This window comes from Sciurus vulgaris, assembly GCF_902686455.1.
Source record: "Sciurus vulgaris genome assembly, chromosome: 12".
NCBI lineage: Eukaryota > Metazoa > Chordata > Mammalia > Rodentia > Sciuridae > Sciurus > Sciurus vulgaris.
The window spans coordinates 4,132,207-4,145,834 of record NC_136473.1 but is presented as its reverse complement, the minus strand read 5'-3'; the positions used below and the strand labels follow the sequence as shown (position 1 = coordinate 4,145,834).

At 46.3% G+C, this 13,628-nt stretch overlaps 1 protein-coding gene across 1 annotated transcript in view; it reads right to left on the bottom strand.

Moving 5' to 3' along the window:
- Window positions 1–12,869, bottom strand: part of ACTN2 (actinin alpha 2) — a 58,882-nt gene extending 46,013 nt beyond the window's left edge. Inside the window, exon 1 of the mRNA XM_079107038.1 lies at window positions 12,609–12,869. Within this exon, the coding sequence (XP_078963164.1) occupies window positions 12,609–12,734 (126 nt within the window). The 5' untranslated portion in view covers window positions 12,735–12,869. The remainder of the gene's footprint in view (window positions 1–12,608) is intronic.
- Window positions 12,870–13,628: the final 759 nt, after the last annotated feature.

The following is a 13,628-nucleotide window of genomic DNA, read 5'->3' as shown; positions in this document are numbered from 1 at the left end:
GGTCTCCTCCAAATGCAGGGAGAACGTGTGAACATATGGGAAACCCAGGGAAGTGGGGCATTCCCAGAGTTCTTGCTGATTCCACGCAGGAGGGAACCAGGCTGGGATTCCCCAGCAAGAGGCCCCAGCAAGGCTGCCTGGAGAGCGTTCATGAAAATACAGATCTCACGTACCTTGTGTTCTGGACCGTTTCAGAAGTTATAGTATAAAATACACAAATACATGCTTATAAACTATAACGCAAAGCAAGCTGGTGGGCACTAGGGCACATCATCAACTCCACTTTTCCCTGTGACTTTTAACAATTTCTGTTAAAACAACAATTTCAACAATTTCTGTTGAATATAATATAAATTCAACAATTTCTGTTGAATATTCAACAGAATATTCAACAATGAACATGCATTCTTTATGCAGCCATTTAAAAATTATCCCAGGGCTGTGGGTGTCTAATTCAACAGCAGAACACCTGCCTGTCGGGCTCTGGGTTCAACTTCCAGCACCAAAGGAGGACAACAGAAAACAACTGTGATTCATGTTAGCCTAGATTCACAGCCTTGTCCCCTCATGGCATTCTGTGACTATGCTAGCTAGCTCCCAACTGTGCTCAGGAACTACTTAAATGGAGTATGTTACAGCATCCCTAGCCTTCTGAAGCCTATCTCTCAATGAAGTGCTGAATACTAATTTTGAAGTCTCACATTAAAACCACTATATCGACATCACATTTTAAAATCCTAATGGAGAAGGAACACACTGCCTGAGAACCAGGACCACGGAAGAGAAATCCTTTTGCGTCTCTAACATCCAGTTATGGCGACAGAGCCCAGTGTCACATACCAGGCATCTCTGACACAGTTCCCCCTGCTTCCCTACTAAGTCCTTAAAGGATCTTAAAGGCAACTGGGGCTTGAGGGAAAATACCTCATTAAACAAGACTTTATCACATAGCAAACATACTTATCATCATTTCACCCCCAGATTTTCAAGTGTACAAACACAGAAACAAATTCTTATAATTGTGCAAAAAGACTGAAACTGTTAGAAGAACACATCTAGAGACCTGACTTTGGTAAGGGATTCAGAATTTAAGTATTTAACACTTAGTTTTTCAGATGTGCAAAATAAGCATCCTTAATGCCTGGTAAAAATTAATATTGAATGGTCTGAAAAGTAAATATACACTTATAAAACTATACAAATAAAAAATACACATATAAAATACCAAAAGTATAACAGAAACCCACATTTAGAGGGCAACCTGGGCCCCAGGAGGCCTCCAGCAAGATGGGTGGGCCCATATTCCTCCAGTCCCTGGGCAAGGTCCCCACAGGGTCTGCAAGGCATGGCCTACAGCATAAGACTCATGGATTAGGATGTTCAGGAATCACAAGACTCCCTTATGCATACTTGAAACCTCACTTCACCAACATCTACATATTGTGGAGCTCAGGAACAAGACACTACTTTGAAAAACAGCATCACTACTCTCTGATGAACTGCCCAGGTTCCAGCATTGACCTTCCACAAGGCTGCCTTGTATTGCTCCTTGGATTGCGTGACCCCAGTTTGTAGTCATCACTGGGCCACTTCTGAGAGTCAAGACACTGCTATTTAAAATCCTTTTGGACAACAGCCCCAAACAGGATTGTTCTGAGCAAACCAGGACATGGGGTCCCCCAACCTCATTTCATTTCATAAAGAACGGGGCCCTAAGAGATGAAGCGCCTTGCCCAAAGCCAGGGACTGCTGTGCTGCTTCTCATGCAGTCTTTCATCTCTCAGGGTTAGAAGGAATCTTGTAAGGAAGAAGATGGCCCAGAACGGCTGCAAACATGTCCCCATCTCTTTCCTGGGGCTATGCTGGACACATACTTCTAAGAGGGTAGGGACTGTCCTGTGTGCAATCATAATCTCCAGAAGCAGTCTTGGCCAGATGAAAAGTAGCCTCTCACGCAGAATCCTTTCCACATCTGTCCTGCTCCTTCCTCTGGCTGCACTCCCAGGGTGGTGGAGGAAATAAAGATGCAGAGGTATCAAATTCAGAATCCACAGACAGCGTTTCCACCTCTTGTCTCAAATTCAAGCTCACTCCTCGAAGCAGGGATGACAGTGGTCAGAGATGCCAAGAGGACCAGACCCTCAAGCCTGACAGAGGTGGGGGGGGGAACCCCAGGGTCCATCTGCAGTCGGTAGTCTTCCCAGTCCTCCTAACCTGTAGCACACACCTGACAGTACTGATGCCCAGCATGCACAGGGTCCACCCCCACATCCACAGGATATTAACAGGCCTGGTTAAGTGTTTCTTAGCACAGCTCTACCCTCTTATTCTGAGTCTGAAATGCACCAGAATCAGATAATAGGGTTACTCTCCTTTATAAGGTCTCCTTCAAAATACTGGTGATTCCTGAAAGGCAGGTCATGGGAATCTCAACTTTTTAGGAATTAAAATGTAAGTCAAAGGCATGAGAAATCACTAGAATGAAAGAGTCAGACCAGTGCTCAGGTGGGGCAGGGATCATAGGGCAGAAGGAAGTGAAGGCTCTGGGGAGGAGCGAGGAGTACCACACACAGGGAGGAGGACCCACTCTGCTCCCTCATGGAAAGCATCTCTTCACCACAAAGGCTCCATCTGCAATTGGACAGTTCCAGTTCACCAAGCTGCGCTTCCCCTCACCAGCTTCCTTTAGAGGGATTTCTTAATTTCTCTTAGCTTTTGTGTGTGCTTGAACATTTCCACAATGAGAAGTTAAATAAAAGCAAAGCAAGATTTTTTTGAATGTAAACTGAGTTCCTGCTGCCAACTCCCCACTCATTAGGCTACATCCCCACGGATCCCTGATCTGGTGGCATTCCTGCAGCCTGGCAGGGAGGCCTCTGGGGGCAAGGCTGGTCTGCGACCTTGCCGGAGAGCCTCCTTTTCCACGTTCCAAAGGAAGACAACACAGACACTGGGGCTCTTGACTGGCTTCTTTCAGAACGGAGTCAGACATACCAGCAGCTAACTCCAAAGATGTGCCCTGTGTGGCCATCCCCAGACACACTGCCTGGGAGGGCTGGTTGGCTTTTCTGTGGCCCTTGCCTCCTCCTCTGGCATTTCCAGTGGACAAAGCAACTCTGGGAGCTCTAGCTGGAGAAAACCTCTGAATGACAGTGTGCTCCAGCCTTAAAGCCCAGGGTTTTCATTCCCTCAGATGTTCCCAGCTGATAGGCTTAGAAATTAAAAATTCACAGATACATAGAACCTTCCACAAAAGTAGGACATTTCTGAGAAGTAAAAAATTAAGAATAAGGGATAGCAGCAAACAGAAGTTTAGTGGTTCAAAGCCTGGCTCCTGGAGTGTGCAGCCTGGATCTGAAGTCCAGTTCCTTCACTGACAGACCAAAAATTAGCAGTAACATAATGAGCATCTTCATTATTTTATAAAATTTTAATTGTGAGATGAAGCCATACTTTTATAATTTAGACGAAATTCTCTGCATTTTCCAGTTACCACTTCCCCAACCCCAACTGCTCGTGGGCAGGTTACTTAGCATTCCTAGCTAAAAAATGAAGATGATGAGCCTCATTTTTCATAATTATTTTAAAGACCAAACAACAATGTATATGGTTAAAATAGTGCCTGGAAATTCTCAGTAACAGTTGCTTCTCTGCTTTATACAGTGAATGGTTTGGGATATTCGAGATGATACACCAAAATCCCCTCCCACACACACCTTTTTAAAATCCACTGGCAAAAATTCTACATTAAAATATCACTTTTACTGTCTGATTGGAATTTTTCTTGTACTGGTGTTACATTGAGGGAGGAAGAATCCTTCTACTCCCAAATATAACATAAAAAGCCAAAGCATGCAAGAGAATAATCAGTCACCCCATATTTCATAAAATTGCAATGAGAGAGAAATATTACAGTCTCTAAAATGTAAAACACAATTTGTGTATTTCCAAGTAACATCTTTCCCCACAGACTCTGCCTCCCCTCAAAAATGTGTTTGCTTCCAAATAAAAAATTATCACTCTAAGGGTAAATATCTAAGCTGATTATAACTCTGCATGTCTTTCACCATTTTCATGACTGATATTATCAAATACCCCCAAATAACTGTTTTTTAAAAACATTGAAGCAAAACACCTAAGTGAGAACAATTCTTCATTATTTCCTTAATTTCATATGTGATAAAAGGGAAGAAGGAAAATTTATCTTGGAGCTTAATTCTACCCTTGGAATGTTAAGATGAAACATTCTATTTCTCTAGTAACCCCACAAACTTTCAGTGACTTCTTCCTCAATAAAGCCCGTCATTGGCCATTCCAAGTGCAGAAGGATTTTATGTCACAGATTCAAGGATTCAAGCACATCACCCTCATAACTCCTGACAGCTTCTGCTTCCTCTTCAGCTAAAAGATACTTCATTCCACAATGCCAAAGCCCTGGGCTTCTGTTCCAGTGACTACTGTAATGCAAACACCACATCCAGACTGACTGGCAGAGTTCCAATGGAATACCAAGACTTCTCCAGAAAGAAAACCAAAGACATCCTGACAGCTCAAGTGGTTCCAAGTTGTCTAATACATGCATATTTTCATCCAAAAAAGCAAGGCTTCCACATTCAGTTAAAGTCACTGCTTCCTCCAGAGTCCTCTATTCTTAGCTCACTGTGGTACCTTTCTGGTAAATCCTCTTCCATTTTCCCCTCCTGTAGTTTCAACCTCTGCATATATGCAGATAACATCTTTACCTAAGTCTCTAGCCTTGATCTTCCTCCAGGGTACTTCCATTGGGTATCAGGCCCTCAATACAAATCCCACTTTTTAACTTCTACCAACCCCACACTCTCCTTGCTTCCCCCAAATGAATACCAAAGGCACTGGAGATAAGGACAGAACGAATCAGAATTCAGTTCTGCAGACTGGTTATTTTGTGGTATTAGTTGAGGACTTTGAATATACTCCCGCAATAGTGGTAAAGTGGTTCTACTGGGTTAAACCATAAGAAATTGCAACTTTGGGAAGTCAAAATAGCATGGAGAATTTCATATGGTTCCACCTAATATATATATAAAATGTTTTCAAATTCTAATCAAGAGCAATGAGATTACCTACCCTCTAAATAATTATCACTCTTACATCTTGTCTGACTAGCATGAAGTAACCTAAATACTCTTTATGACTCTTGAAATGGGCTGGGGACAGAGCTCAGTAGTGAAGCACCTGGCTATTATATGTGAGGTCCTGAGTTCAATTTTCCCCAGTACTGTAAAAACGAACCAACTTTATGACTGCAAAGATGGATTTCTTGATTTGCCTTTGCGAACCCAATCACAATTATCTGATTAGTGCAAAACTGAATCGTAGCTTCAGATTAAATATTGCTCCCATTTGCCCAAAATAATCTCACATTAACCAATTTGTCCATTTGATTCTCATAATTACTAAAAAAAAAAAAAAAAAAAAAAAAAAGAGAGAGCCTTTTTCCAAGCAAGAATGCCTTCTAACAAAAAAAAGTTGTGATAGATACCATAAAAAATCTACTTTGAACGTACAACAATTGCAGAGACTCTGATCAACACACTTACTCCCTGGCAAAATCAAACAAACATATCAGCACAACTCACATGTTAACTCTGGGCTCTACGGTGGGTACGCACTAATAATACTACATTCGCAGAAACTTCCCTGTGGTGGCACAGGCTCCTCAGTGTCACCTCACCTGTTGCCCATTTCCCAATTCCACTACCATGAAACATGCCACATCTTCAAAAATTGTTCATGCTTTCATATACAAAAGCACAAATTTAAATTTATATTTATCTGAATCATAAATGAATTTTGAATTTTAAATGGATGAAGATTTTCAATCTGGAAAAAAAAAACAGTCATTTTAAATCAAATTTAGGTCACCAGAACTTTTTGAATAAATATGGTGACATATTTTATTATAATTTAAGTAAATCTGCATGGATGATTTTTTTCAATTCCAAAAGCTTTAAACTCCAACTTTTTTAAAAAATAAATGAGCAGCTTGTCTTTGAAGGCTCAGTCTTAAAACAATCAAGTCAGAGAATTTTATGACTGTGGAAACTTGAGAAAATAAGAAAAAGCATCACACAACAAGTATGAGTTGGAGTTATTACGTTTATAGCTCAATGAGTTATGAAGTCTATAAATAAAACCTAATTGTTTAATAGTTAAATTTAAAAACTAATCATACTGAATTTTTTTCAGAAAGGTGATTCATAAATTCTTCAGTCAACTAATGTGAGTGAGGATCAGGACCACACAGCAGTACTGTTCCCAGCCTGGCAGACCAAGGGGCACAGTGCCAAGGGGCTGTGTCCTGGAAGGCAGACCTCTGGAGGAGGGACTACAGAGGGAGAAGCACCCAGGGTGAGGAGCCAGAGCTGTGCATCAGGCAAAGGGAAGGAGCAAGTGTGAGGGGCGGCTAGCAGGTAAGACCCTGAGGAACCTGGAGGAAGGGTCAGTAGACCCAGGCAAGCGTAGTCTGGTCTCAGGACAGGTCAGAACCCTCCCCTGAATGCAATGAAGAATCGCAGAGGAGCTTTACGCAGGAAAATACCAGGCCCAGCCTGAGTCTTTTCAAAATCATCCTTGTCAGCATGGAGGAGAAAGGGCTGAAGACAGGCAGGATTACTGGGAGAGTGACAGAACAAGAGGCCACCAGGCCTGGACAGAGAATGCAGAAGGCCTGGCGGCACCTAAGAGGCAGAAGGCAGGCCCAGGACTTGGGGAGGCCGTGGCTGGCCACTGTTGGGGAGAGGAGCGGCAAGGTCCCAAGTCTCTGGCATGGGCGCCTGGGAGGATGTTCCCATTCTTCCTCAGGGGGCCCAGCAGGAAGGGCAGCCCGAAGCACCTCCCCTTCCCGGTCCCAGCCTGGCTGAACTGGGTCCCTACTCTGTGCCTCTCACATGCCCCCACGCCTGAACTCGGCTCTCTCAGGGCCAGCATGGTGTCGATTCTCTTGCCTGGCCCCTTGAAAAATCACAATGAACGCCTGAATGAGCAATTGTGATTCTGCCCATTTACACTGCACTCCTTAACAGTGCTACAGGTAAAAACACCTCCTGGTTTCCCATTTAGACAACTGCGGGAGGGTGTGTCTGTGCGTGGAGCCCATGCTCAGACGCACATGTGTAGAAAACGCTCTCTCGGACTTCCCTATAAAGTCCTGACTCTCGCACATAAGATGCTCCTTCCTTTGTATAGCAGAGCACCTAGCAAGCTTTCCCCCTAGTCTTCACTTTGCTCTTTCTGGAAGAATCAGTGCTGTTCCCAGGGAAACAGCAGTGAGCTCTGACTGTCCTCCAGCGATCCCGCAGGAACTCCTCTGTGCATCAGGGTGGCTCCCGCCCACTGCAGGCGCGCCTGGCCTGTAGGTGTCTCCCAGCTGTGGCAGCTGAGTGCTTTCTGACAGTTTTCTGAGGCTGCATTAATTAAGGTTTCCAGCCAAGGTCCTGGCCTCCTCCCACTCACGGGAGATCTGATTCTGGACTCGAGATTCTTACTTGGTGAATCTGACTGAAACAGCAGGGCAGAACCCAGGACCTGTTTCAATGCAGGACACAAGGACAGTGATTCCTCCTTGTCGCAACCTGTGATTCTCCTCAGCACTGTGTAAGACAGTCCCTGGGGGTGGGGGTGGAGGTTTCCTGAGGCTCACACCAGATTCTGCTTCTACCTTTTCCTCTACGCGACTGCTCAGCAAGAACTTTCTCTGGCCATGAAAAGCTTTCTCAAACTTCAGCCCTGCCTCCACAGGCATGGGACTTGCCACCTCAGCATGGTAGCACACTTCCTGTAACTATTTAGCTTCCCCTCTGGATGCACTCGCTCAGGAATCAGCAGACACTGCTGCTTGTCAGTACCATCTTGAGCGCTAGGCCAGGAGCTCCAATGGGAGAACCGAGTCAGCCTGATCAGATCCATCAACAGCTTACTGTGAACAACATGTGCTTGTCTGATCCTTCCACAATCCCTCGGATCACACTCAAATGGACACCTTCCTTGCCACAGCACCTACTGTCCCCTCGTTCTAATCCTCATGGTGAGGCCATGGTCCCACATTGGTCCCCTAGCCTCAGGCCCTTCCCATGTCGACTGATCCGCAAACAAGAAGCTCCTTATAAGCATGGCTCCTCCTAGCTCCAGAGACCGCGGAAGCTCTCTGGGCCTGCAGAAGCGTCTGCGCTGCCCGCGGCCTCCCAGGCCCACTGTAACCCAGCACTACTTTCTCTCCAAATTCGACTCTGCATCTTTGGTTTCATGAAGCCTGTCTGCTCTTCCCACATCCTCAAACTCCTTGGGAGCCGCAGACAATCCAAGAATACAGAGAGGCGTCAGGTACCCGAGTCGGACGGTGTGGCCACTAGGTTACTCCCCCTCTACATGCTTGCCTCAGCACTGTGGCCTCTCTTTGTGAGTGTGGGGAGATCCCATGAAACTGTGGAATGAGGCTCCCTCGTCAGTGCTGAAGGGGTACATAACTCCCCTCAGCCAACAGCTCTCACTCAAGGAGGCCCGGCTCAGGTCTACCCCACTGTAAGCTCTTCATCATTATTCTCCACCCACCACGGTTCTCCTGATTTGACCTCCTATCATTTTTATTCTTTAGACAATCTAGCACTTAATATTAAACGATTTCTTATATTCTAAGTGAGTATGTAAATCCAATTTTCAAATTACATGGGGGAAGGGAAGGCTAGAAAGTGAATGTTTAATGGGAACAGTTTCAGTTTGGGGTGATGGAAAATGTTCTGGAAATGGACATTGGTGATGGTTGTACAATAATATGAATATACATAATGCACTTAAAAATGGTTAAAATGGTAACTTTTATGTTGTATACATTTTATCCCAACAGAAAGTACACTGCAGGTGTGCTGGGTTGTGGCTCAGTGGTGGAGCACTTGCCTAGCATGTGTGAGGCACTGGGTTTCATCCTCAGCACTTCAAAAAAAAAAAATAAATTAAATAAAGGTACTGTGTCCATCTATAACTAAAAATGATGTTTTTTAAAGAAGTATGCTGCAGTCACTAAGGACCAATCTTGTCCCAGGTATGGACATGAAAATAGATTGCTCAAGAAAATAACAAACATTGCTGTACAAGGGTAATAATATTTGAACACTTATGGATTTGTGCAGTGTGTAAAGCCCCTTAAACATAGATTAGTTCAGCTGTGGGATCCAGGAAAAAACCCTATGAAATAAGAAAGGATTTTAACTGTCTGCTAGATGCACCAATCAATACTCAAAAGGTAGCAGGACTCAGCTATGATCACAGAGGACCAGTCAGAACTCAGATTCATCAGGATTTTATGAGATTCATCTGGATCTCATGAAGTGACAGGCTTGTTGTTGATCTAGTTATACAACATGTACCTTTTCTCCCAGTAACAGCTCAGGCAAGAGCATGTGTCATTAGCTGAGAGGCACCTCAACCACATCCCCTTAAGGGGCAGCTGCTCCCACAGAAAACAGAGGGGCAGTCTCTAGGCTCTGTGTGATCCTGGACCTGTGGGCAGCTGCTCCTGCACATGCATCCTTCCACACTGCCTGAGCCAATGCAATGACACCCTAGCTGGGAGGCCAGTCAAGAGGCACCCCACTGAGAATGGGAAAGTGCAGAACTTGAACCTCTGGAGGGACTATGGAGATCAGTCAGAACTCAGAAAAGTTCATCCATCATGGAGTCACACCCAGATTAAGATGTAAGAACCCTTTAGGTAGGGAAACAGGCATCTTCTTTAGCCTCCTGCATGGTTAAGAACATGCACATCAGCACTGATGCTCTGATAAGTCACCTCTTGCACAGGCTCCTGGGGAGGGAGAGGAGGACCGCGCTCCCTGATCCAGGGAAGCTTGTTTCTAGATTTCAGAGCTCTAGAAGCTAGTGGTCCACCCTGGAGACAACCTGTTACCTGAAATTTGATACCCCTAAATGGCACTGATAGGACAGAACCTTCTCTCTTAACCCAGGAGTAAGCCCAGTGTCTCAGTCTTCTTTACTATTTTGAGTGGTGTACCCAAGACACTGTAGGCACTCTTCCCCTGCCCGAGAGCTGTACGAAGGAGAACACAAGACTCTTTACAAGCAGCCCTGCCCGTGCACTAAACAGACCCTGACAGGTGAGGTGGGCACTCTGGATGCCTCTGTCTATGCATACTAAGTCCATCATCTTCTGGAGGACCTTTTATGAACAGTGCAATACTTGACAAGTCCTTCCACAGCAAGGCATTCCATACTAGGGAGCAAGGATTACCACAGTCCTCCAGACTCTCTGAACTGTGGGTATAATTAGGCACTGTATCCATTAGAGCCCTGCAGACGTCATCATGTGCCACCAGCATCTGTTGACAGACCGCATACCCAACATATCACTAAATGGCAAGTGTGGAGAAGGTAGCCCACAATAGAAACAATGGCATCTTGTGCTCGCCATGTTCCAACAGTGTGTCTCATAGGACATAAATAGAGGCCACCGCTCTGGCTGTGCTGAGCTCCTGGTTCCACATTATTCCACTGACTTGAGCTGGTTCTATATCAAAAGTGAAAAGAGAGTCTCCTCTGGATCTGTTCAGACAACAAAATTTGAGGTCCCTTACCCCAGCATCTACGACATTTGGTCTACCTTAAAAAGGAACTTTTAAAACTTTTCAGCATTATTTTGCACTGAGATCAGCAAGTATGTTTGCTTTTTCATAACACACTTTACCTCAAGTGCTACACAATTATAAAACACAGTCACACAGGAATCCCAAATCTAAACAAAATAACAATGCCATTATATCCAAAAATACTGTACGTATGTTAAAAATTAAATAAAGCATAAGACAGCTCAATGTGACCTCTGGATACATATATTATCTCTATCTCACAATCATACTACATAAAATAATAAACAGAAACCTCTGAGATCAGACTGCTACTTTAAAAAATGACAGGCAGTCAACCTGTCCTGATCCTTAGCTATTTTGCTATTTCCCACAAGAAAAAGGAATCTTTGAAACAATGTAGGAGCTGTTTTTTTAAATCCATGAAAAATGCTATAAAAATTGGGAAATTTAAGAGAAAACAATGGATTCACTGTTAAAACTAAACCTCTTTTTAATTCTTGCTGACTTATGATGCATGGATGCACCCAGATGACAGCCAACAACCCTCAGGCCACTTGCTCCCCTCACAAAGTGCCCTTCAAAACTGTGGAAGGCTAGGGGGCTGCGATTATGGTTCAGTGGTCGAGCACCTGCCTAGCATGCATGAGGCACTGGGTTTGATCCTCAGCATCACATAAAAATAAATAAAATAAAGGCACTGTGTCCACCTACAACTAAAAAAAATTTTTTTAAACTGTGGAGGCTAGAAACTTAGTTGTTCTTTACAGTCTGAACTTCTATTTACCCTTCTGTCTCTTGTTTCCAAGGGACAGTAAAAGGCTTAAGAAACCAAGACAGACTGAAAGGCAAGTAATGGGAGTCTTACAATAGTAACGGTAAAGGTTATTTTCAGAGAGAAGGTAGAAAAGAGAAATCCTGTTATAAAAATAGTGCTTGACTATTTGATAATAATCCAAATATGGGACCACTCTCCTTCCAGCTGTCTGTGGGGAGAGAAGCAAGGCTGCATGTTTTCCATCATATATTCCTCTCCCACATGCTATCACACCATCACCCACAGAGATGGAAGCAGTTACAGAGATTGCCAGGCACCCTACGGTCAACACAGATTATCCACTTGAAAAACAGGCCCTTAAGAGGGAAATCCACCTTGTCCTGTACCCATGGCTTTGGCCATGATGCTGTTACCATAAGGATGGGTTAGCGGATCTCTGACCTCATGCCTGACCAGCCAGGCTCTGTGCCCAGCCAAAGAGGAGGCAGGGTTTAGCCTTTTGGTGCGCACCCATTATTTGTTCTCGCCAAGAGGATCAAGAAGAAACCTTGAAATAGTGGAATGTTCCATTGGGCCCCAGAGAGCACCAACCAGGATGGGCAGGGAGTGCTTGGGAGCTGGCTGACTCCTTCATCCCTGTGTGCTTACCTCAATGAACTATAAATAGAGTGTGAAATAATTATTACTTGACTGGTGAACTCTACTGTTCTACAGCATCCCTCTCCAATGAGGCCCAAACACTAAATGACTGTCGATGACTCTTCGGGGGTAGCCCTGAGAAAGCTCGCTCGAAGGTGCTATTCATCCAGCCCCTATTGTTGGGGAGACATAGGCTCGAGGCGAGCAGACAGGACAGAACCAGTGGAGTATAAGCCAACCGCCAAGGTCACAGACTCAAGGGGTGAGCCAGTCAGCAGCAGACCTGGGACTCTCAGTTTCTAGAACCAACGCAGGCTGGTGTGAGAACCACACACACAAAGCACTGTTCTTCATTTCAACGTTTTTCATTATGCCACTCTTGTCACTGAAACACACACCTCTCTCACACACTCACACACACATGCGCACGTGTCCGGTGTCCTGCCTGTCCCTGGACACAGTCTCCCTTCTGATGGCAGCGGGGCTGCGAGGACACAGGACAAGTCACCACCTCCACAGGGCGCCCTGGCCAGAGGGCACGGCGGGGGCCTGCTGACCTTCCTCTGCTGCTTCTCCCAGGCGGGGTCCAGCAGCAGGTCGCGGTCCCATTCCTCCTCCTGGATCATGTACTCATCGTCGTCGTAGACGTAGTTGTACTGCACGCCAGGCTCTATCTGGTTCATGGCGCTCGGGGCTGGGGCTGCGGCGCGGCGAGGGGGCGCGGGCCGACAGGTGGACGGAGGGACGCTCGGAGGCGGGCGGCGACCTTGCGGCTGCTCTCGGGCGGCTTGCCCAGGCGCTGGGTCTCGGCAGAAGCACCAGCTCGAGCGCCGAGCCGCTGCGCGCCGCTTAATAGCCGCGCGGCGCGTCACGTGCCGCCGCCGCCCCGCCCCGCTGCGCACGTGCCGCCGCCGGCCCCGCCCCTCCCACCGCCCCGCTGCGCACGTGCCGCCAGCCCCGCCCCGCCCCGCCCCGCCCTGCCGCGCACGTGCCGCGGGCCGAGGCGGCTCGGGTGACCCGGGGTCGCAGCTTCTCAGCACTGCTCGGAGGCCGCCCGGGACCCTCAGGGCCTGCGAGCCGCCGGGCCCACGCTGCCACCCTCTCCTGCTCCCTTCTGGCTCGCGACAGGTGGCCTGCGGACTCTTGGGGCGGCCCCCAAGGATGGGTTTGAGTGGGCCTGGGTCTCGGAGCACCACGTTTTGCAAATATCATTTGCATCTGCAGGTTTTCTGTGCAGTTCCACGCATTCTTTGGACCCATCCATTGCCCCTGCCCCGCCCACACACACTAAAGTTTAGAAGCTACAGAATCCTTTCTCTCCTCCCAGCCCTCACCTGAGAAATTCAAGGCAAAGGAATTGGACTGACAGTATTAGAATGTCGGGAACCTAGCCAAAGGCAGGAAGTGTCGGCTCTCACCTGCCAGCCATAAATTTAAAAGAACTGACAACCGAGGACACGCAGCCCGCTTCACCTTATATTTCCATCTGACCCACTGTGCTGCTGCACGTAAGTCTTTTCATCGGGTGGTGCTGCTTAGCTGTTCCCTACCAGTAATGCCTGTGAAGGAAGCAAACA